This window comes from Elgaria multicarinata, chromosome 22, assembly GCF_023053635.1.
Source record: "Elgaria multicarinata webbii isolate HBS135686 ecotype San Diego chromosome 22, rElgMul1.1.pri, whole genome shotgun sequence".
NCBI lineage: Eukaryota > Metazoa > Chordata > Lepidosauria > Squamata > Anguidae > Elgaria > Elgaria multicarinata.
Window position 1 is genome coordinate 1,776,790 of NC_086192.1, and position 24,089 is coordinate 1,800,878.

The following is a 24,089-nucleotide window of genomic DNA, read 5'->3' on the forward strand; positions in this document are numbered from 1 at the left end:
GCTGTGTGGATCACTGGCCAATTGACCAAGGAGAAGAGCAACTTCGGTATGCAAGTACCACCATTAATATCATAGAATCATAGAATCATAGAATAGCAGAGTTGGAAGGGGCCTACAAGGCCATCGAGTCCAACCCCCTGCTCAATGCAGGAATCCACCCTAAAGCATCCCTGACAGAGGGTTGTTCAGCTGCCTCTTGAAGGCCTCTAGTGTGGGAGAGCCCACAACCTCCCTAGGCAACTGATTCCACCGTCGCACTGCTCTAACAGTCAGGAAGTTTTTCCTGATGTCCAGCCGGAATCTGGCTTCCTTTAACTTGAGCCCGTTATTCCGTGTCCTGCACTCTGGGAGGATCGAGAAGAGATCCTGGCCCTCCTCTGTGTGACAACCTTTTAAGGATTTGAAGAGTGCTCTCATGTCTCCCCTCAATCTTCTCTTCTCCAGGCTCAACATGCCCAGTTCTTTCAGTCTCTCTTCATAGGGCTTTGTTTCTAGACCTCTGATCATCCTGGTTGCCCTTTTCTGAACACGCTCCAGCGTGTTTGCAAGTCCTGCTTTTAAAACTCACGCTCCTGCTTCTCAGTAGAAGCTTGTCTGGGTAAGAGCCACAAAATAACAGTTAGTTCCACACATGCCTGGTTTCTTTTCTTTCGTTCAGAGTTTAACCAACCGGCTTATCAAACCCGTCTCTTATCCTGAAAACCCCTGAAGAGGACAACTACAATTCAGACCAAATATGGATGTGCGAATAGCAAAACTCAAGCTCTTCAACGCTTGTTCTGACTTGTGTCCATATCAGATTGTGAGCTTTGGTTATTTTATTTTCACACGAAAATTCATGCATCCTACGCATTTTCTCAAATGTACAAATCATTTTTTAAAGGCATGCATTTTGCTCCCATAGATAAAAGTGTACTTATGAGCATTCTTCAGTTTTTCCCCTCGTGCATTTTCCAAATAAATGCATTTTTCAAACCTTTTTTTTTTTTTGTTCCACACATCGCAATCTCAAAAATGTATAAAGTTTGGCTGCAAATTGTATTTGGGGACCATGTTTGGTTCCAGAAGATGCAAACGTGGTAAATGCTAGATAAAATTGAGCCAAAACATTTTTATATAAATCATTAGATATGACCAACTTCTATATTCTCTCATAGGCCTCTTTAGACAGTGAAGGAGGGGCAGTGGGGGGCAGGGGGGCGCTGAAGAAGTCAATCTCCATAATGAAATCGCTGACTAGCTTTTGGCCAGGACATTTTACACACAAAACAATAAAAGAGTGGCATCTCATTGTCTCCAGCATCTTCTGAAACACAATTTAATATTATTACACCATCTATGCACCCAGTGGGTTACAAAGTCTGAGAGGAGAGATCCTTATCCTTGACAAACTAGTAAATGATACAAAGGAGGGAAATAGACGGGATTTTGTCAGTTACACCAACGCTTACTGCCCAAAAGGTGTAATATTGGAAATTTTAGAGGCATCTCTTTGTTTTTATTTCCTCCCCCCCTCCTACTGTTACCATTGTAAGTTCTGCCCTTTTTGCTGTTTGCATTGTATTTTTATTAGTTATTAGAAAACTGCCTAGGAAATTTCGAATTGAGCATCAGTACAGAAATATTTTAAATAAGATAGATGACTAGAATACTATTCTGTTTTTTCTATATATATATATTCTAAAGGAAGGATTAATTTATGTGAGAGATTCACAGCTGAGGTGGGTGTTAAACCTGCTTGCCATCCCAGGTAGCAGCATCAGGCATTATGAATCCAGCCAGCCCTCATTTCCATAACCCCACCCTAGGTAATCTTTTATGCTCACACTTAAGTGTGACAGTATGGTGGAGAACTAGAATAACATGTCTCTCTGTCTTTAAAGCAAGCATTTGCAACCTGCTACACTCTAGATGTGTTGGACTACAATTCCCATAATCCCCAGCCAGCTGGCTGGGAGGTTACAGGAATTTTAGTCTGGGGGGCACCAGGTTGGGGAATGCTGTTTTAGAGTCCTTGCGCCAGAAAAGAAAACCTGCTATATGCTAGCGCCACCTTCTGGACAGCACAGGGAGAAGAGGAATCTTTAAAAAGAGGATTTTTAAGCAGGGAACAGGGCAAAAGAGAGGTACTTCATCCCACATTATAGGGTTCAGAGACACAACATGCATGCCATCCATGCTTTATATGGAATCACAGAAGGTAGATGGACCCCACGATTCTAACGTCCAATTCCCTCCTGCACAGCAGAATGACACCTTCTAGGATCCGGATATGAGTCCCAGAGAGGCTAAAAGCACCATACAGAACAGCAATTTTGGTTGACCACAGCAAGTTATTATTATTATTATTATTTATTTATATAGCACCATCGATGTACATGGTGCTGTACAGATAACACAGTAAATAGCAAGACCCTGCCGCATAGGCTTACAATCTAATAAAGTTGTAGTAAACAATAAGAAGGGAAGGAGAATGCAAACAGGCACAGGGAAGTGTAAACAGGCACCGGGAAGGGTGAAGCTAACAGTATAGAGTCAGAACAAACTCAAAGTTTAAAAGCTATAGGGAAAAGAAAAGTTTTTAGCTGTGTTTTAAAAGCTGTGATTGAGTTGGTAGTTCTCAGGTGTTCTGGAAGAGCATTCCAGGCATGAGGGGCAGCAGAGGAAAATGGACGAAGCCGAGCAAGGGAAGTAGAGACCCTTGGGCAGGCAAGAAGCATGGCATCAGAGGAGCGAAGAGCACGAGCGGGGCAATAGTGTGAGATGAGAGAGGAGAGATAGGCAGGAGCTAGACCGTGAAAAGCTTTGAAGGTCAACAGGAGAAGTTTGTATTGGATTCTGGAATGAATTGGGAGCCAATGAAGAGATTTCAGAAGCGGAGTGACATGGTCAGAGCGGCGGGCCAGGAAGATGATCTTAGCAGCAGAGTGGTGGACAGAGACCAGCGGACTGATGTGAGATGAGGGGAGGCCAGAGAGGAGGAGGTTGCAGTAGTCCAACCGAGAGATAACCAGTGCGTGAACGAGAGTCTTGGCAGAAGAGACAGACAAAAATGGTCGAATCCTGGCAATATTATACAGGAAGAAACGACAAGATTTAGCTACTGCCTCGATATGAGGAATAAAGGAGAGCGAGGAATCAAATATAAAGCCAAGGCTAGGGGGGGGGAGTGCAACATCTGCACCGTTGTTTTCACAGCTTGGCTTGTGGAAGTCAAGGAACAGGGCTTCGCCTTCAGCTCAGAAGAGCACTTCACTAAGGGAGAGGGCGACAAGGAAGAGGGCCTTCTCTGTGGTGGCCCCCAATTATGGAACAAGCTCCCCGACAAGGCCCACCTGGTGCCAACATTGTTATCTTTTCAATGCCAGGTCAAGACTTTTCTTTTCTCGCAGGCATTTAACAGCATTTAACTGTGAACTGTCAGCCATGCCTATATTTAGGCCTGGCTGTGCGTTCACAGTTGTTTACATATATATATATATAATGTCCTTGTCTGTTGTCTGTTTTTATGCTTTTATGGTTTTAAATTTTGTATATCGATTTCTATGTTCAATGATTTAATCTTTGTAAACCACCCAGAGAGCTTCGGCTATAGGACAGTGTAGAAATGTAATAAATAATAATAATAATAATAATAATAATAATAATAATAATAATTCACTAAGTCAGCGGGGTGCAGCAAACAGCATGCTGGACCTCGATTAGCAGACCACGGTTCAAACCCCAGATTGGTCTTGAAGCTTCCTTGGCATACTGGAACAAGTCACTCTCTGTTGCAACCCAACATATCTGGAGAGCCGTAGATTGGGGAAATCCATCTTAGCCAAACAGCTCTCAAAAGATGTTGTCGAAAGGACATAAGAACGTAAGAAGAGCTGTGCTGGATCAGACCAAAGGTCCATCTAGTCCAGCACTCTGTTCACACAGAGACCAACCAGGAACCCACAAGCAGGACACGGATGCAACAGCACTCTCTCACCCATGTTCCTCAGCAACTGGTGTATGTAGGCTTACTGCCTCGGATACTGGAGGTCGCACACAGCCATCAGGGCTTGTAGCCATGGATCGCCTCCTCCTCCAGGAATTTATCCAACTCCCTTTGAAAGCCATCCAAATGGGTGACCATCGCCACATCTTGTGGTAGCGAATTCCATAGTTTAACTGTGCGCTGTGTGAAGAAGTACTTCCTTTTACCTTCCTAATAAAGACGTCGTGGTAATTAAATTAGCCACCAGCCACCATTCTGGCAGGCTGTACAGAGGGAAATGAGATGGGGAGCAGGGCCATTCCGCTGCAGAAAGACCTAATTAATCTTTCTCTCTCTTTCTCTCTCTTCCCTCTCCACCCCCTTTTCCTTCACCACATCTTGTGGTAGTGAATCCCATAGTTTAACTCTGTGCTGTGTGAAGAAGTCCTTCCTGAATCTCCCACCAATCAGCCTTCATGGAGTGACCCCACTGGGTACTAATTTTTTAAACAGGAGAACCTGTGCACCTAAGAGTGGAATGCAACTACAATGAAATAAATTGCCTTTGAGTCGTCATCTCTGCCCATGGTCCTTTTTAACCAGCACAGGTGGACCACCAGAGGTACCCAGAAGAATTAGAAACACTGAGGTTATAATGCTGTGCAGGCAGGATGCTCGATCCCACTAAAAGCTGCCCATTCCAGTCCCCGCCTCCCCAAGGTAACTGGCTCTGACGTAAGCACCCCTCGTCTCTCTCTTAACTTCCTGCTCTCATCTGGTTCTTTGCGACCGACTTTCCTCCAGTTGCTACAAGTCTCAGCTTTGCCCTCCTGAGCACCATCGGCTCCAAAGCCCAGGCTGTTCCCTGGAAAGCGGAAAAATGCAAGAGGATTCAAAGGATCAGTACTAAGAATATGCCTGGCTCCAGAGCGTCTCCCAAAGGCCAGCAGCCCAGGGACTCATCATCATCACCATCCAACTTTCCTGTTTGTCTCACATTCCAGCCTAAAGATGTTGCTCTACAAAGGAAATTGTGCACAGCAGGATCTGAGCAGGGGACAACCTCCGGTTTCCTGCCCCTGCTGCGGATCCACTCCACAAACAGGCCCTCTGAGGAGCCTCTGGGGAAAGGCTAGAGTCAGAGAGACAGCAAGAGAGAGAGAGAGAGAGAGAGAGAGAGAGAGAGAGAGTCACACTCTCCGCCAGACACAGCACTGCCAAGCACCAAAATCACGTACATGGAGATTCAGCAGGGATGGTGTAGGCCAGGAAGCCAGAGAGGCCACTGCTACGGCCAGAAGGCGCCCAGAGCAAAACTGGGGAAGGGAAGCCTGGAGTCCTAGCTGCCCCCTCTGGGGCCTGATAAGTTTTGTGACAAGACCAGACGTGTATCTTCTCCCTGAGCTGCAGGTCATCAGCACCACTGATCATTTGGTGGTTTCCCAGATATTGCACACATTTTCCCCATTCTAAAAGATTGGAATGCCTCTCCTACGGCTGAGCTACTGGCAGCAAGAGCTTTAAGATGCTGGTATCTGGAGTCACGGCCCTGCCCACCACTCGAACACAGCCCCTGGGAGCTTCTTCGAAACTGAATTCCGCCCCTGAGCTTTAAGCGGTCACATTTAGATTTATTAGCCGCTTTTCCATCAAGAAGCCTGCAAAGTGGTGTACCCTTCCTTTGCAAACTGGAGGGGGTTCCTGTCGACAGTCAACAAAGGAGAGGTGGAGGCAACCTCAGAACAACACAAGGCACCATGTGCAGAAAGCCATCTGTCCAGCATGGCAGCTCAATCAAGCGAACTTCCAGCCTGAGGGGGGGAAAGCAGGAATCCGGTACTCCCATAGAGAAAGAGCTCTGATCTTTCTCAGGGGAAACAGCCACAATAAACCCCTTAGCAAGGACTCAACAGGGAACAGAAGTGCTGTTTTTAATGTTCCTCATCTTCTCCAAGCAGCTTCCAGACAGGGAAACTCCTACAAGCTCCTGCGTCTAGTGCTCATTCCAAGCCTAAGGCAAACAAATAACCTGAACCCCAAAATTTTATGCTCATGGCATCCCTAGAAACTGCACATCATAAGCAGTGTTTGGAAAGGGACAGAAAGACCCTAGAGGCCCAGATCCTCCTCACATGGCACTTTCTACAAGCAAGTTTTCATCACAAACAGAAACAGCTGCAAGGCATTCTTTCCTGCCTTCTCGGAGGAGCCAGTGTGGCTATAAACATAAGCTGGAAATGCGGCGGACTCCATTTCCCAGCATGTCCCGAGCCTCCCAGACTGCACTGCATGCAGGCTGGAATCTGCACCTCTGATCGCCGTGTTTACAACAAGGACAGTTTTCCGGTGGCTGCCGGAGCCTCCATGGGTGAGGAGTTCCATTAAAAACAGCTCGGTTGGTTTCAATTGGAGGGAGCGGCAAGGTCAGCTGAGGCAGCAGGATCAATGGAGAGATACGCCATTCTCGCATCAGGAGGCGCGTCGGTCGGGCAGATGGCGCTGGCCAGCCACAGACTCACGACAAAGAGCCCCAGACAAGTAATTCCCCGGGAGGCGATTTGTAAGGACAGCATCTGCTAGGGATATGTTACAGCCCTTCTCCAGCACGGGAAGAGGACACCCTTGTGAGGCCTTTGTCTACTGAAACACCAACTCCAGCAGAAAAGAACTTCACTTCTGTACTATACACATTGCCACCTGATTGGGATGTAAAACCACTTTGTTTTACTCTCAGCACAAGAAGTAGTAAAATACATCACATCCCCATTCCAGCATTGCTCCTGGAAAAGGCACTGGGCCCAACTATCCCTGACCTGGACAACAGGAGGTACACAAGAGACCTGCTGCTGAGTCAAGCCAATCAAACCCAGTTTCCTGTTTCTGACAGGGGACAGCCCAATGCCTCTAGGAAGCCAGCAAACAGGGTGTGAAAGGAGAAATCCTTCCCTGTTGCAGTGGCCCCCCAGTGGTACACTGTCTCTGTATATGGAGGCTCTATTTAGCTGCCATGGATAACAGCTGGCAGTGTACCAGTAAACCCTTGTGGATTTAGCTAATCCTTTTTAAAGCTATCCAAAGCATGTGGGACATGTTTACCCTGGCTTTTCCCAACCACTGACTTGTCTGAATGCTGTTGTGCCTTTATAATGTGTTCTTGTTTTTTCAATTTGCTTTAAACCACTTTAGGATTTTTTAAAATGGGAAGTGGTATATAGTTATTCTAAAATAAATATCAATCAATCTTGTGAAAGCAAATGCCATGTATTAATTCTATGTCGTATGAAGAAGTACTTTCTTCTATCCATCCTGAATCTACTGACTCACTGGGGACCCAATTTCTAGTGGTGTGTGTGTGTGAGAGAGAGAGAAAGAGTGTGTGTGTGTGTGTGTGTGTGAGAGAGAGAGAGAGAGAGAGAGAGAGAGAGAACGAGAACCTCCACTATGAGTGCAACAACCCTCTGCCCTATTCCCCTTTAGTCATCTTTTGTTTGTACTTTAAAAAGCCTCCAAATGCTTCAGTCTTTGGAGGCTGCTCCAACCCCTTGGTTTCTTTCAATTGCCCCTTTTTTCTCTTTCCCAACTCCGGCCTGCAACGCCTCCACCAAGTGTCCCACTTAACCTTCTCCCAAAAGATCTGAGAGAAGTTACTACAGAAGTGCGGCCAGTCAAGCGAGACGCCCACAGCACGAAGGTCCTGGCAGAGGACCAACAGTAGCTCCTGAAAACACCACACATCGTTTGCTCCCTTCTCGACTCCCACAAGCAAGGAGAGGCTGAAACACAGCCAACCATGCCAAGGGGCAGACGTGGGTCAAGGAGCAGAACCCAGAGCACTGTGGAACCAGCAGGCGTGGCCTCTCAAGAGCACATCAACCTACGGAAAAGGAGGAGGAAGGCAAGGCATGATCAAGGCGTCCAAAACCTGGCGTGGAGAAAGTGGAGAGGGAGGCGTTTTCCTCCCTCTCTCAAAATATTAGAACCCAACGAGGTCACCCCATGAAACTGAATAGTGGGGAACTTAGGAGAAGTAAAAGGAACGCAGCGCAGTTCAACTGTGGAATTCATTTCCACAAAACGTAGTGATGGCCACCCCATTTGGAGGGCTTTAAAAGGGGATTGGACAAATTGCTGGAGCAATGGCTACTAGCCCTGATGGCTACGTGCTACCTCCAGCATCAGAGACAACCTATGTACACCAGTTGCTGGGGAACATGGACATGTTGCACTCATGTCCTGCTTGTAAGTCTTCCCGTGAGCAACAGGATGGCTGTTGCGTGAACAGAATGCTCGACTTGATGGACCCTTGGTCTAATCCAGCAGGACTCTTCTGCCTAATACCCAAGTGCGCCCACTGCTCCGGCTATCCCAGCACCATCTTTTCCGACTAGCAGTCCTTCTCCAAGAGTCTTTTTTCCACTCTTGTTACCCAAAGTCTCCTGGGAACTTTTGCATGCAAAGTATGTGCTCTACCACTGAGACCTGGGCCTCCCATGGTCAAGAGATAATAGCAGCAGGCCAGGACAGCAAGACTCCAACGCCAAAGGAGGACCTGTTAATCCTTGACTCTGGATGGATCTCGAGGGATGGACTCCCCCGATCCCAGGGGCATCATTGCTTCGACCCACACATCTGCCTCTCACCAGCCCTGCAGAATTGGGGCCTTACTTAAACAAGAGTCCACAATGAAAGCATGCCCTCGGGTGGGGGGAATGGTCTGGTTGTTTGAAGGAGGCTGGAGAGAGCAGCTCTGGCAAGCAATCACAGCCTGCTCGGCTGCCCTGTTGGGCCTCAGGAATCCAGTTCTCTCCACCCAGGCCCCCTGCAAACATCTGGCTCATTGGCAGCTGGAGGGTTTTGTGCTCTGCCAGCGGATTCCACTCATTCCTCCTCCGAGAGTCTGCAAAGGGAGAATTCCAGTCTGAGCCCGGAGGCCATTTCCTGCCCTTGCAAAGCCCTCGCCACAAAACCCATCCTCCCCAAGCACCAACAACTGTTTCAAAATCTTGGAACACACACAAACTGGATACTTGCAGGGTCTGCATGCATTGGGGGGGGGGGCGTTGCTAAGACCCCACGGCCCACCACCATGCGTTACATTTACAGGGCAGGAGTGCTTAGTCAGGAACACTTAAGACAGTAAGCAAACTGAGTAGCTGTAACTGAAACAATGCGTATTCTTGCCTCATTTACTCCACCTACTCCACCATTCTCCCTTTGTTGTTTCGTCTGTGTAGAGTTTTAGATTGTAAGCTCCTTGGGGCAAAGACCTGAACTCTGTAAAGCCCCACGCACACCTATGGCACAACAACAAACTAATCTGGATTAGATGTTGGATGGTCACCCATTGGGATGGCTTTAAAAAGGGGTGGGATAAATTCCTGGAGAAGGTGGTCCATGGCTACTAGTCCTGATGACTATGTGCTACCTCCGGTATCAGAGCCAGTAAGCCTGTGTGCACCAGTTGCTGGGGAACATGGCTGCGAGGGTGCTGTTGGTCCACATCAGCTTGGGCACTGTGTGAACTACATGGACCCTTGGTCTGATCCAGCAGGGCTCTTCTGAAGTTCTTATGAGGCCATCTTATAATAAGTTATTAGACTATTTGCCCATCTAGCCTAATATTATTTATTCCAATTGGCTGTGATTCCCCGGTGTCTGAGACAGAGAGGATGTGCAAGGGATCAAGCCTGGAACCTTGTGCATGCAAAGAAAGTGCTTTACTGCTAAGCAGAGAAACGTAAAAGCCACGCATTTGTCCAATTGCTCCAAGAGAAGTAAACCTTTCAATGCCCACACACACACATGGCCAAGGCACTGCTATGATGGACATGCAGAGGAAGCGTTCATTTCCTACTGATTAATTAAGAAAGCGAGGACAAAGGGAGGACTTTGTCCTTCTTGACAAAGGCAGCCATCATTTTGCCTTTACTCCTGGTTTTGCTTTTAATTCATGAGGAAATGTTTGCTGCCACACCAAGCAGAAAGAGGAAGAGAGAGAGAAGGTAGAGAGATGAGGAGGTTCGCCTTACTCTTCTCCAAACTGACAGGAAATACTGTATGCCAGGCAGCCTTCAAGAACACCCACCATCGCCATCCCAGAATGACAGGCCAGGGGCCAAGAGCACATGCCTCCAACCTGCAACCGCTTCTGCTCTCAACAGAGTTATAAATCAAGGGGCCAGAAAACCCAAAGTGTCCATCTCCACGCACGAGAGGCACACTTCCCCAGCACGCAAGAGAAGGGTTTCGTTCCAAAGCAACAGCCCAAAATATGTATATCATTTCCTGTTTTAAGAAGCAAAGAGGATCATTTTAATTTAAATCAGGACCAGAGACATTCCAAGCTGGTGAGGTGGGTCACAAGGGGAACTGCCACGGCACCCAGCCCCTCCAGCATGCCTGCACCTCAAAGGTTAAGAGCATGTGGTCTGTTAATGCCCCCTGGAAGATATTACAGCAACACCTGCCCACCTCTCCCTCAACCCCCCCCCCACACACCAGAGAATCAAAGGTGACACACGAGTTTTGTCTAGACTGATTTATTACCTGTCACGAACCTGCACCTTGAACTCTGTCCTGATTTCCCAAGACTTGGTATGACATGGAGCTAAGCTGACTCCCTGGTCTCACCCAGAGGTAAGAACATCTCCTCCCTTACAGTTAAGATTAGCACACAGTCACAGAAGTATGAAACCGGCTGGTTTACTTGTAGGTAGCAGATTCCACCGATGAAAACTTCAAAACAGTGCAGAGCAAAACGGTGCAGTTTTCCCAAAACTAGAATGGGTTTGGAAGATGCGGAATAATTCTGAAGCGAATTCCAAAGCCGGACTGGCTGGGAACCACAAAAGTACAAGTCATACAACCCATTCGAGGTCAGGACAGACCCTCTGTATGCCCAGAATTACTACTACTCTGTTCCAGGTTTTAACCAGCTCCAATTTTCCCTTACCCAATTTTGGCATTCCTACAGTTTCGTCTGCCTCAGTTTTGACGTCGGCTACCTGCTTGGATTCTGCCTCCGGTTCTGCGCTCAAATATCAAACCAGGGAGACAGTCTGCTCCTATGCAGACATTCTACGAGGACTTCTTCCATGAAGAAAGCTCTTTTTTATCCAAAGCATCCTCATCCCTCTGGCCCAGGGCTGTGCATTTTTGCCAGCAAAGGGGGAGGAAAGGAGACATGGCCCAAATTCTGAACCCAGAATGAATTATGAAAAGAAGCTCACTTGCATGTGTGGCCGTTACAAAATTATTCTGTTCCCCAGATCCAAGAATCCAAATACTGAGTGTGTGTGTGTGTGTGTGTGTGTGTGTGTGTGTGTGTGTGTGTGTGTGATTGCTACTTAGCTAGAAGGCAAGGAGAGGAAATGGGGCCTCATCTTGATGAGGCATTCTAGTACAGCAAACATTCAGGACTGAACATTCTCCACAAACAAAAACCTCTCTGCATTGTGGGGACCTAATATTGCACTGCTGCTAGATCAGGACTAGAGCAAAGGATGCAATCGGTCGCTTTGCCCTCTTCCTCAAGAGGAAAAAGCCACTAGATGCAAGGAAGTTTGCCAGTGCAGGAAAGGAGAGGGATTTCCCAAACTCTCACACCAGAGTGGCAAATGAACTAGGAGAACTTTTCAAAATCCTTCAGTGAAGGAAGAAGGACTCCTCATGACAGTGAGGACTTTTACTTGCCCTGGGCAGTTTCTTCATTGCAAGATGACGCCACTTTCCCACAACTGTCAAGTCTCAAGTTCACCTATTTGACGCCAGACCTCCTTTTCGGTATATGACAGCCTCTCAGACGAATCTTCCAGGGCAGCCATCCGCCCCTCAAGGGTAGAAAGGCGCACCCCCTGAGCCGCAAACTCTCTGGCGAGCCGTTCCATGTTGGTGGCGAGGCGGTGCAGCCGGGTGTCCAAGCATGCTGCTGCCACACACCTGTTGTCACGGGAGGTGCTCTCACCTCCAGGACAAGCCCCAGGGAGGATCTCAGCTTCTTCAGCAGCAAAAGCAGCAACAGGTTTATCCAGAGAGCCTGCCATGGCTTCCTCACACTCCCAAAGGAGAGCGCCGCAAAAGACCAGGTTGACTTCACCTACAGGCAAGCCAGAAGTGGCTCTATCCTATTCTAGCCACAGGTGGGCCAGTCTACAGGCAAGGTTCCTTCCTCCTGAGGAAGTTGTGAAGCTGAAAGAATGAAAATAGGAAATTCCAAGCTAAGCTGCTGTAATTTTTGCTGGGTAAGAGGAGTAGAGAAAAAAAGAGGTGGGAGAACCCAACAAGGGACCTTCTGTGGCGCTACAGACTAAAAAGAGCCCTGCTGCTTCAAAGCGCTTTATGTTCAAAATCCTCTCCGAACAAGAAGGAAAAAAAAGTTCCTGACAAGGCAGGGAGATGCAGGATGCAAATTCAAGTCAAAACCCATTAGGCACAGGCAAAGGACAGGTGGACACCTGCTGGCAGGTGGACACTGCAAAGAGAAAGGGAGGGGAGCCACTTTGGCTGACCTTGGCAATTGGAATCACTTGATCCCTTTATTGGATAGCAGAAAAGAAGCCCATAAAGGAAGTCTTTGCTGGCACAAGCAAGTCCCGAGCAATGGGTAGTAAGGACCATATTTATGCAAAGCAGGTGCAGTAGACTGAGCTACTGTCCTTCTCCAAACCTGCAGACTGAGGCTACGGTGGAGGTAATAAACACATCGCTAACATGGCAGTGACTACAAAGGCTCCTTCTCAAGCCACAGCCCATTAAATATTCTTTCAGCTAACGTATTTAATACCTATCAATAACCTCGAAGTCTAAGCCCTGCACAAAAGAAAACAGTAGAAGATTGTGGGTTGGGGAGGAATAGCCTGTATGCATACAATGCTATTTTGTGCTGCATTAATAGAAGTATAACTTCCAAATTGCACAAGGTACTGATTACCCTCTATTAAGCACTGGTTAGGCCTCATCTTGAATACTGCGTCCAGTTCTGGGCACAACACTTCAAGAAGGATGCAGACAAGCTGGAGCGTGTTCAGAGAGGGCAATGAGGAAGATCAGGGGTCTGGAAAAAAAGCCCTATGAGGAGAGACTGAAAGAACTGGGCATGTTTAGCGTGGAGAAGAGAAGATTGAGGGGAGACCTGATAGCACTCTTCAAATACTTAAAAGGTTGTCACACAGAGGAGGGCCAGGATCTCTTCTCGATCCTCCCAGAGTGCAGGATATGGAATAATGGGCTCAAGTGACAGGAAGCCAGATTCCGGCTGGATGTCAGGAAAAACGTCCTGACAGTTAGAGTGGCATGACAATGGAACAAATGACCAAGGGAGGTGGTGGGCTCTCCCACACTAGAGGCCTTCAAGAGGTAGCTGGACAGCCATCTGTCAGGGATGCTTTAAGGTGGATTCCTGCACTGAGCAGGGTTTGGACTCAATGGCCTTAGAGGCCCCTTCCCACTCTATTCTATGAACAAGAACAATGCTGATATACTGTCTACGTTCCATATATTAAAAGTAAGACCTCCGAATCAATACGAATAAGCAAATGAGCCAGCTATACAAAAGATTCAGGAAACCTCCTCAGAGGGGGGAAATATTGCCCAGCTGCTGTACTACTCTAAGTAGTCAAGCACTGGAATGAAAAACGTACAACTTCAAGGAACAGAGAAAAGACAGGTTCCTGTCAAATAACTGGAATTAAAGAGCAAAACGGACAGTGCTTTGGGCTACGGTGAAATTCACAGAGCTACTTGAGTACAGTTGCTCCTTTAACACCAGATAAATAGCCCTCTGCCTATAGCCGGCTCCCTAATCTGTCCGTCAGGGCAAGAGACTCATTTCACATCATTAGACACGGAAGCAAATTCACCGAGAGCAGAGCTGGAGGACAGCCAGGAAGTCACTGCGCAGTTCAAACTCACCGATTAGAAACCAGCCATCCAGACGGTGAGTAAGCCACCCAAGAATTAGGGGTGCTTCCAAGAAGCTAGCTGCTTCTTGGCATTTATCAGAGAGGGCATGGCTTGGCAGGGATGGGAGTAGGAGTCACTTGAAGAACTAAGCCCAACAAGGGGCCACGGGCAAGCCACAGGACCGCAGGCCTCTTTCACCCACCTACCCAGCAGTCCAGAAGGATTGTCCTCTAATCATGCTAACCTCACAGACAATCACATCTCAAGGTTAGAACAGAGGTGGGAGTAACTTGTGGCTCTCTAAATGTTTTGGCCTACAACTCCCATGCTCCCTCGCCATTGGCTATGCTGACTATGGCTGACAGGAGTTGTAGGCCAAAACAGCCGAAAGACCCTGGGTTAGACTAACGAACAGGGACACTGAACATAAGAACATGAGAAAAAGCCCTGCTGGATCAGACCAAGGGTCCATCTAGTCCAGCGTTGTGCTCATGTGGTGTGGCCTAGGCCTGCTCTGCATTTGCAGTAGAATCCTGGGGCGGACGGCTCTCTCCCCCTGCCCCCTCAAACCTATTTGTCTATCGGCACACCATTATTTAATGTCCACTCATGTACAAAATAATAATTTAAAACAGCCTTGCCCAGATGTATTGGACTGCAACTCCCATCATTCTCTAGCCGTAATAGTTAAAAAAAAAAAAACACCTCCCTGCAAGTAGGACGACTCTCTTCGTAAAATATTTGTTATTTTACTTCCAGGGAGTTTTTTTAAGGCTCCCCCTTATGAAAAAGATAACACATCCACCACCCAGTCCACGTGGTATAGCCCACGACCGTTTGTCACATGGCAACTCGTACTGGAGGATGCTAGCCGTGCTGTCAATGCAGTCAATAAGATGACGAGATGGAAAAACTACGAACGGCTCGCAGGGAGTCCGCCCGCGGCAAGGACAAAGGGAGGCCTGTTGCCTGTGGTTATAGGCAGGGCTTCAGTCGGCCAGAAGGTAATGGGCGAGGAGGGGCCGGAGCACCCACCCTTGCAAGGCGGCACGGTACTCTGGCATGGGGTGTTCCTGCTCCTCCTCCATCACTCCACACAACAAGAGCTTGTGTGTCCTCTGCAGAACTGCTTTGTTAGAGGAGGGTGCCACGCTCACGAGTACTAGACATTGTTTCACAGCAGCTGATCTCATCATCTCTACAAAGGCAGGTGCTGTTCAGCATCAGCAGCAATTTTCTAGAAAAGGAAAAAAGAGGCAGGAAAGCCACAACGGCCACGCCCCCCCCCTTTGAAAACAAAAAAAGCACCAGCGCTGCGTTACGTTTTGTGAAAGCTGCAGGCTGCAGAAAGAAGCGAATTCTCATTTTGAGTCTCTCTCAGGATTCACCAGTGCCTTTGAGACCAGAGTCTCTCAAATGAGCAAGCTGCACTGACCACAAGCAGCTAAGGTCCAGCTCATGTGAACTACCCCACAGTGGGCCTGTTCAGACAACAAGCCACAAGGGCTACAGCTGCAGCCAAGGAAATAATCCAAAGAACTAGACGAGATAGGCTCTAATAATGGAGTTACAAGTCCGTGCCACAACTGAGAAGGTTCTGATTAAGGCCCATAGAGACCTTGGATATGGAAAGTACTTCATCACACAGCACATAGTTAAACTGTGGAATTCACTACCACAAGATGCAGTGATGGCCACCCATTTGGGTGGCTTTAAAAGGAGGTGGGATAAATTCCTGGAGGAGAAAGCTATCCATGGCTACTAGTCCTGATAGCTGTGTGCGATCTCCAGTATTCGAGGCAGTAAGCTTCCGTGCACCAGTTGCTGGGGAACATGGGTGGGAGGCTGCTGTCGCACCATGTCCTGCTTTGTGGGTCCCTGGTCGACAGCTGGTTGACCACTGTGTGACCACTGGACCCTCGGTCTGATCCAGCCTCAGGGCTCTTCTTAAATGATGAGAGCTAGAACAGGGCCTCACATGCTGAGCTAAGAGGGAGGGGGGATATAAGGGAGGAGGCACTCCCTAAGGTATGCAGGGCCCAAACCTTTTGAAGTTTGGAAGGTAAGAAGCAGCACCTTGGAATGAGCCCGGAAGCTAACTGGCAGCCAGTGCAAAGAACTGTAAAACAGCAATTACAGAATATCTCTGGGCCATACGTGTCAATAAATGGGTTGCTACGTTCTGCACCAGAACATAGAGCATTGCAAGTCCGACCAAGTGGTTTCCAAAGCATGGTCTGGCTCAGACAGGACAGGGCATAAGTTGGCTCACAAGCCAAAAAATGGTAAAAAGGTGAAAAGAGCTCCAGATGACTCCAGCAGGTGAGCCAAGCCGTTTCGTTCCAGTGAAAAGCAACCCCTGCTGCTGTGTCCTAAGTGCTGTTCACCCATCCTGCACATCTAGATGCATCCCATTAAACCCAGTCAGGACGACCAATGGAAATGAAACTGCACCATGTGCGGAGCATGAGCACAGGAAAGTGCAGCGGCGGCGGCAATGGAAGGAGACAAGTAGGAGCTTAGCAAAAACAAAATCCCAACACCTGCCGCTTTTACATCCCATCTTTCTCTAATTTAAAAAGGCCTAAAGTGGGTTACAAAAGTTACAATTAATAATCCATAAATTATTATTATTATTATTATTTATTTATATAGCACCATCAATGTACATGGTGCTGTACAAAGACACTATTGATGGAAGGGGGTACATGAAATTATTTTCTTGAAACTATTTCATAAGCCTTCTGAAATACTGCGGAGTGCACACCTGGTGTGCACTCAGTTCTATGGCAGCTTGTGCAAAAGTTAGATCATTCACACCTCAATCCCTTTTTTGCAGGCCCAGGTATCAGAAGACAACCCCAGCTGGGAGCGCTTCGCTTCTCCTGCCTGGGCTGGCCGACAGACTTTTCATGCCTGACATAGCCAAGAATGTATTTTTGTGTGTGTGATGGAAGCTCTGAAGCACAAAGTGGCTGACAGCTTACAGGAAGGGCCTAGGGAGAAAAGAAAGAAAAGGGAAAGGAAGAACAGGATTGGGACTGGCGGTTCTGTCTCTCTAGAGATAGGAGAAAGCCAGGAGCCCTTAGAAGCTAAAGTCAACACTTCGTCTTCAATGAAGCTCTTAAGGAGCCCACAGGCTACTTACCTGTGCAATCTTTATGCAAGGTTTCCTTCAGTAATTGTTATGTTTTTCATTGTATTTTAATATATTGCTTTATCCGATTTTAATTGTCTCTGTAAGATACCGCGAGTGTCATTTTTTTTATCAAAAGGCGGGGTACAAATCAAATAAATAAGGTACAGGACACCCAGCAGGAATAACTGGGGCTCCAGCAGCCACCACAACATTGAGAGAGAAGTGAAAGGGTTTAACTGATGGGTGTGGAAGACGAAGGCTTGGCGAGGCAAGCCTGACAGACTGACTACAAGCCGCCAGCTAAAGAAGAGACTTCAGCAGCCTTGCAAATAATTCTGCAAAGGACACTAGTCCACATTTCTTTCTAACTACCCTGCCCACACCTATTCATGTCTGCCATATGTAGCCTGAAAATAAAAAAAAACGTTTGCAATACTTTCTGGCCTAGTGGCTTAGTGGCAATTTCCACTCACCATCGGTGTTTGAGCAGGCAAGTGGCTCTCTACACAAAAGCTACCACGAAAAGATCCCTTAACACTGGAGTCCTGCGGAGGGAACAGAAACACTCTCGACTGAAAGTGAGCTGCTATGAGTGCCGGCCAACCACTTCTCCGAGAGGCTTACTTCTGTGTTTTGTGCTCCACCATCTACCCTTCCAGGATTTGCTTCCGCACCTCCGATGGCATATCCAAGACAATCCCAAAGATCTTCCACTGGCTGAGTTGCCATCCTGGCCCAAGTTTATGTTTTGGCAAGGTGGTAAGAATTCAAACCTAATACCCTACAACTGTTTAGCTCTGCCTGGATCTGCAGTCCAGCACAACTGGAGGGCACCAGGTTGGGGAAGGCTTTAGCCTGCAAGGAAATGGAGAAATATAGTAGCTGTATTGGCTTGGAACAAAACAAAGCCTGCAAATCCAGATCTGTTGGGAGACGTTCTTGCAGGCAGAGCTCCTAGAGACCAGGCAGCTTGAAGAGTTCCTGCTAGAGAAAAAGCAGAAGTGGCATCTCAAGAATTCTCACCAGTTATATACCCAAGACATTCTCGGGATACTAAATTCCAAGCCAGAAACTGCATTCCAAATTCTGTGCTGTGCTGTTGTATACATATGGCATGGTTATACACACAGCCCTGAATAAAGAGAGCAGCCGGAAGCAAGCGGAGGGCTCTACGTCCCGGACACATTTGGCCTCCACTGATCTCAACGAAAAGTGTCCTGTCCACTTAAAGGGATTTCTTAGAGCTCCTGCCAAGTTCCACTTATGCCTCATATTGCCACACTGCTTCCTCCCCAGCACCTGCGCCATGAGCTCAGTTGGCAGCTTTTCCGGCATCCAAGATTTTAACAGCCCTGGCTGCACGCTTGACTCAGAAGCTGTAAACACCATGTGCTTCCTTTCCGTTTGAAAACAGGGCACATTTATTCCTACGCCAGGAATACACGCTCCAATGGGTTTCTCCGTGCCACCAGGCCGACTTAACTCCCAGGGGCCTTCAGGGGTTTTGATGGGATTTAAAATGATCCCATCGGTACAAAGACAGGCATACACGCACACACTCAAGCAAGCTCAGATATCTCTAACACGGGGTGCTGCAGTCAGCCAGGAGAATATGGGTCACCTGCCTATTATGCTTCTACTTATTCCTCTTCACAGGTACTCTTAAAGCCTTTATTGCTTGCTCTACAGCTACATGCACACCACTGTATGGGGCAGGGCTCTCATGTTCACAGGAAGGATCAGCACAGCTATGGCCAAGTGATCACAACCACTGACCCCTTTTTGGAAAGCGGAGATAATAGAAAAAAAACCATAGCAGAAAGTTAAAAAAAAAGTAATGTCTTGGGATGGTAGATGGGCTCAAACAGAAAAATCTGTAACCGAAAAGACACATATCACAAACAGGGGTGGGTGAGTTATAAGGGTGCTTCCAGACTAAGCTCTTGCTTCCCCCGTGGAATTTTATGCAGGGTCCAGACAACCACATCTTCCATTTACAACCTTCCTGTGTTTTCCTGCTACTTCTGACTTTTTCTTTCCAGGCACAAAATAAAACCCTAGTAAGGAGGAAAAGATAGAATCAATGCTCAATGTGCTTTCATTGGTAGCGCTAGGAGCCCTCCAGTCTGAAATAAATAAAGTCAGTTATGTGCCTTCAGGTTGACTTCAACTTATGGCAACCCTATAAATCAGTGACCTGCTGCAAACCACCCTATTCAGATCGTGTAACTTCATGTCCATATCTTCCTTTATGGAGTCCATCCATTTCCTATTTGGTCTTTCTCTTTTCCTTCAACTTTCTGCTTTTCCTAGCATTATTGTTTTATTCTAGTGAATCATTTCTTCTCATTATATGTCCAAAGTAGGATAATCTCAGCTTCAGCATTTTCACTTCTAGTGAGAGTTCTGGCTTCATTCGTTCTAGAACCCATTTATTTGCCTTTTTAGCAGTCCACGGTATCCTCAAAACTCTCCTCCAACACCACATTTCAAATGAGTCGATCTTCCTCCTATTCATTTATTCACTGTCCAACTTTTGCATCCATACATGGAGATCAGAAATACCACGGTCTGAATAACCCTGACTTTGGTTTCCAATGTTATATCTTTACTTTTAAAGATTTCTCCCAAATTTGCCCTTCCTAAACCTAACAGCTTCTTCTGATTCCTTGGCTATTGTCTCCATTTTGTTTAATAGCTGTGCCAAGAAATTGATAATCCTTGGATTATCAATACCTTGGCACAATTATTAAACAAAATGAATAAAAGATGCCCATGAATCACAAAATCTCTACACTACTAAATCACTCTATGGTACCGACCATGTACTGCGATGCTGTATAGAACAGAAAGGCCCGAACAAAAATATGTTACGTTTTCTTCCCCCTGCCACCCTCAAAAACATAAAAATGAATCACAGAATAGTAGAGTTGGAAGGGTCCTAAAAGGCCATCAAGTCCAACCCCCTGCTCAATGCAGGAATCCACCCTAAAGCATCCCTGACAAATGGTTCTCCAGCTGCCTCTTGAAGGCCTCTTGGGTGGGAGAGGCCACGACCTCCCTAGGTAATTGGTTCCATTGTCGTACTGCTCTAACAGTCACAACGTTTTTCCTGATGTCCAGCTGGAATTAGATTTCCAGTGTTTTGCATATACTACTCTAGTGGCAACAATCATATGATAAAAGAATGTTTCCTTCTTTAATTAGCCCTTTGAAGTTTGTTAATACAAAAAATCGTAGGCTCCAGAGGTAACTTTCTCCCCAGAATTTTATTACCTGATGTTACCTGCATCTCTTATCTTGTTTACACTACCACCAACAATGGCAAAAAATTCTCCTGTCTTTATTAGATTTCCGGCACATCTCAGAATACCCCTGTTGCATCTTTGCAATTTTCAGTGGAGTTATATACTACTGTGCCCACTGTTTTATACAATTCTATTTCAAACAAGTAGCTATTGAACTGGTTCACATGTTAACACCCAATTCCTGGGTTAAACAACCCATGAAGTGACGCAGCTGCACTGGAGCGTGCAAACACATTGCCTCCAGCTTCCTAGCCACTAACCCAACCATGGCTTAACTCTGGATTGTTTACTCCCTAAACAACCCAGAGTTCTGGGTTCTGATCTGCCTGTTTCCAAAGAAATACCACATTCTTAGCCGCACCTCTGCTTAAGGATCCCTTGTTACCCCAGTTGTGCTCTGAAGTGAAGCAGCTACTCACATCAAAGGCTGCTTGGTGGAGGCCTTCCCCACTCCTCAGCCAGCAGTGGCTCAGCTCGCTTAGCTCCAAGATGGGTTGCACTTTCAGGCGCACCATCTCGCCCGACTGCCGGATCATCTCCACAATCTCGTCCCGGGACTTATTTTCCACATTCCGCCCATTGATCTCAACCAGCCGGTCACCCGGCACCAAGCCAAGCACCAGGTCTTTGGTCCCAGCACCGGGCTCGGCAAAATGCACTACACGCCGGTACACCTGCCCATCAGAGGCCCTGTCCAACATGGTGGTACGGCGCAGTGAGAAGCCGAAGTCGCCCGTGTTACGCCGCTGCAGCTCCAGCTGCCTGGGGACGGGGGGCTGAGGGGGCACCACCACAGGGAGCTTCAGCTCGGCAGGGAACCTCTTGCTGACCACCTCGGGCAGCCGGGTTCGTGAGGCAGATGCCGAAGGGACGCACGGAGGTCCTGGCGTCAGGCCTTGTTTGGCCAGCTGGACCTCCAGCATCCGCGTTTCCACCTGCGGGGAAGGGGCGGCCGAGTGCTCAGACGGCGTGGAGGTCTCCGAGGCGCTTTCGTCACGGCTCTTCTGTGAGAAGGAGAACCTCTTGACGATCATCTGGGAGTTCTGCTTGGCCAGCGAGCCGAACTTGGCGGCTCGCTGGAGCACGGAGCCTTTGAAGGTGCCGTCGTCCACCTTGAGGTCATCGCTGGAGCTGGCCGTGCTGAGGGGCCCGGAATCCAGGATCACGCTCCCCCGGTTGCTGTCCGAATCAATGTCAGTCAGATGGAGGTCAGAGCCGCTCGCCACCTTGATGGGGATCGGGTTGGAGATCTCCAGCCGGCTCTTCGAGTCCCGCTTGGAGGAGCGGTTGAGGTTGAAGAAGCCCCGTCGCATGCTCATCTCCTCCAGGCTCTTCAGCTCGGCAGCCGACATCCGCTCCTTCTTCTCCTTCTTCTCTTTCTTCTCCCTGCGGGACCCATCTCTGTCCTTTTTTATCAAGTGAAACATGGCGGAAGACAATCCTGGGACGTGCCCAGGCTCAACGGCGCTGCGCTGCTGTCAGCCAGAGACTCCAAACTCTTGATCCCCGCCCGTCTCCCTGTGAGGAAAACACAAATATATATGTTTTAAAACAGCCTTGCAAATAGGTTTACAAGAATGACAAACCTCCTAGCCACATGTAACTACGCTGCACGTCTGTGGCACGCAGAGGGCCTGAGAGAGCCATCCAACTTCCCATTCACTTTCCAGCAGCCTTCCCCAACACAGCACCCTCCAGATGTGTTGGACTACAATACCCAGCATCCCCCAGTCAGCGCTTAACAGCGTTTCGCTGCTAGGTCCCCTGTAGGTGATGATTCCTCACCAAGCTTGAGAAACCAAATTAAAAAGAGGAACACTGCAGCGAAACAGCCTTCCCCACCCCAAGAATTAAGTGCTGCATTCCTAACAGGAGAAAAATTGTCATCCCAACGGGCTCAGAAATGAAATTATTCTCCCCCCTCTCCCCAGCACAGCTCCTCTGGGTGCACACAGAACAACCTGCACCCACGACAACATAAGCGAGCTGTGTCTTTGAAAGGACCTGAAAGTTTCTGGAAGGGCCCCTAAGGCTGGCACCAAAGACACACCGCTATACCAATGCTACACCAGTTTCCCTTGATAGTCCACAACACGGAGGTAAGACACTAGGTAGCTCCGCTGTAGAGCACCTAATGTGGACATCAGAAGTGCCCTGATGCTGGATCAGACCATGGGTCCATCTAGTCCAGCACTCTGTTCACACAGTGGCCAACCAGCCACCGGCCAGGGAACAACACAGCAGGGCATGGTGCAACAGCACCCTCCCGCCCATGTTCCCCAGCAACTGGTGCACACAGACTTACTGCCTCGGATACTGGAGATAGCACACAACCATCAGGACTAGTAGCCAGCCTCCACCTCCAGGAATTTATCCAACCCCCTTTTAAAGCCATCCAAATGGGTGGCCATCACTACATCTTGTGGTAGTGAGTTCCGTAATTTAACTATGCACTGTGTGAAGAAGTCCTTCCTTTTATTTATCCTGGATCTCAAACCCATCGGCTTCATGGGGTGACCCCATTCGGTTCTAGTATTTTGAGAGAGGGAGAAAAATGTCTCCCTCTCCACATTCTCCACACCATGCATAATTTTGTACACCTCTATCATGTCTCCCCTTAGCCTCCTTTTTTCCAAGCTAAGCAATCCCAGTTGATGTAACCTTCCCTTGTAGGGGGGATGCTCCAGCCACTTAATCATTTTAGTTGCCCTTTTCTGCACTTTTTCCAGCTCTATGATATCTTTTTTTAGGTGTGGTGACCAGAACTGTACACAGTATACAAAGTGTGGTTGCACCATAGATTTGTATAAAGGCAGTATGATACCGGCAGTTTTATTCTCAATGCCTTCTTATAATGCCTAACATGGAGTTTGCCTTCTTTACAGTGGCCGCACACTGGGTGGACATTTTCATCAAGCTGTCGAATGCAGGAGGTCCCAGACTCAATCTGCTAATAGGGGGAGGGGGGTATGACAGGGGACGATACTCCTAAAGGAACCATCCAATTCGCACCTTGGAGAGCTCCTTTAGAGCTCTGACTGGCTGTGACTGAAACACTGGAACAGATTCTCTGCCCCACTGACATCTGAGTCACCGGCCTCCACTGGGCAGCCTCCTCTTTTCCTAAAATCAGCTGCTTATCAATTTGGTCTCTGAAGTCTGCAGGCCACCCAGATTTCCAATTCATAGGGAACAAGGACTATTCCAGACCTTGTCTTTAAGGCCTAGCTTGGTAGCCATAGACAACCAGGAATTCCACGCAGGCGACTGAGCACACTGGCATGGGAAGGACGAGGGGCTCCATCCCACCTCTGCACCCAGCATAGAAACCCAAGTGGGCCGCGTGAGAGAGAAAGCCCCCTTCTCCATGCTGCTGCAAGAGGGATGCAGCATCCTTCCTCTGCCAAGGCTAGTTGGGGCAGGCTAGGAACTCCTGCGGGCTTAATTTACAAGGCTGGTCTGTTTTTTAAATTTTATTTTAACCAAGGGACTGTTTCTGCACTTCTCTTTTAAGCCCGACAGCAGTTAATGAACAACCCGAGATTCGACAACATCGCAAACAAGCCAAGAAAAGTGACTCACACACACACACACATTTTTACAGCCCATTTGCCTGCACCTAACTAGATCAGTCAGTTTTAAAACCTCTTCACTGGCTGCTGATTAGTTTCCGGACGAAGTACAAAGTGTTGGTTATCACCTTTAAAGCCCTACATGGTTTGGGTCCAGGCTACCTACGGCATCGCCTTCTCCTGTACAATCCACCCTGCACACT

At 47.9% G+C, this 24,089-nt stretch overlaps 1 protein-coding gene across 4 annotated transcripts in view; it reads right to left on the bottom strand.

Moving 5' to 3' along the window:
- The window catches only part of MYO18A (myosin XVIIIA), a 124,872-nt gene extending 103,048 nt beyond the window's left edge, over nt 1-21,824 (bottom strand). For all 4 annotated transcript variants that reach the window (XM_063146401.1, XM_063146400.1, XM_063146398.1 and 1 more), the window contains exon 1: nt 20,734-21,824. In XM_063146401.1, coding sequence (XP_063002471.1) covers nt 20,734-21,741 — 1,008 coding nt within the window. In that variant the 5' untranslated portion in view covers nt 21,742-21,824. The remainder of the gene's footprint in view (nt 1-20,733) is intronic.
- Nucleotides 21,825-24,089: the final 2,265 nt, after the last annotated feature.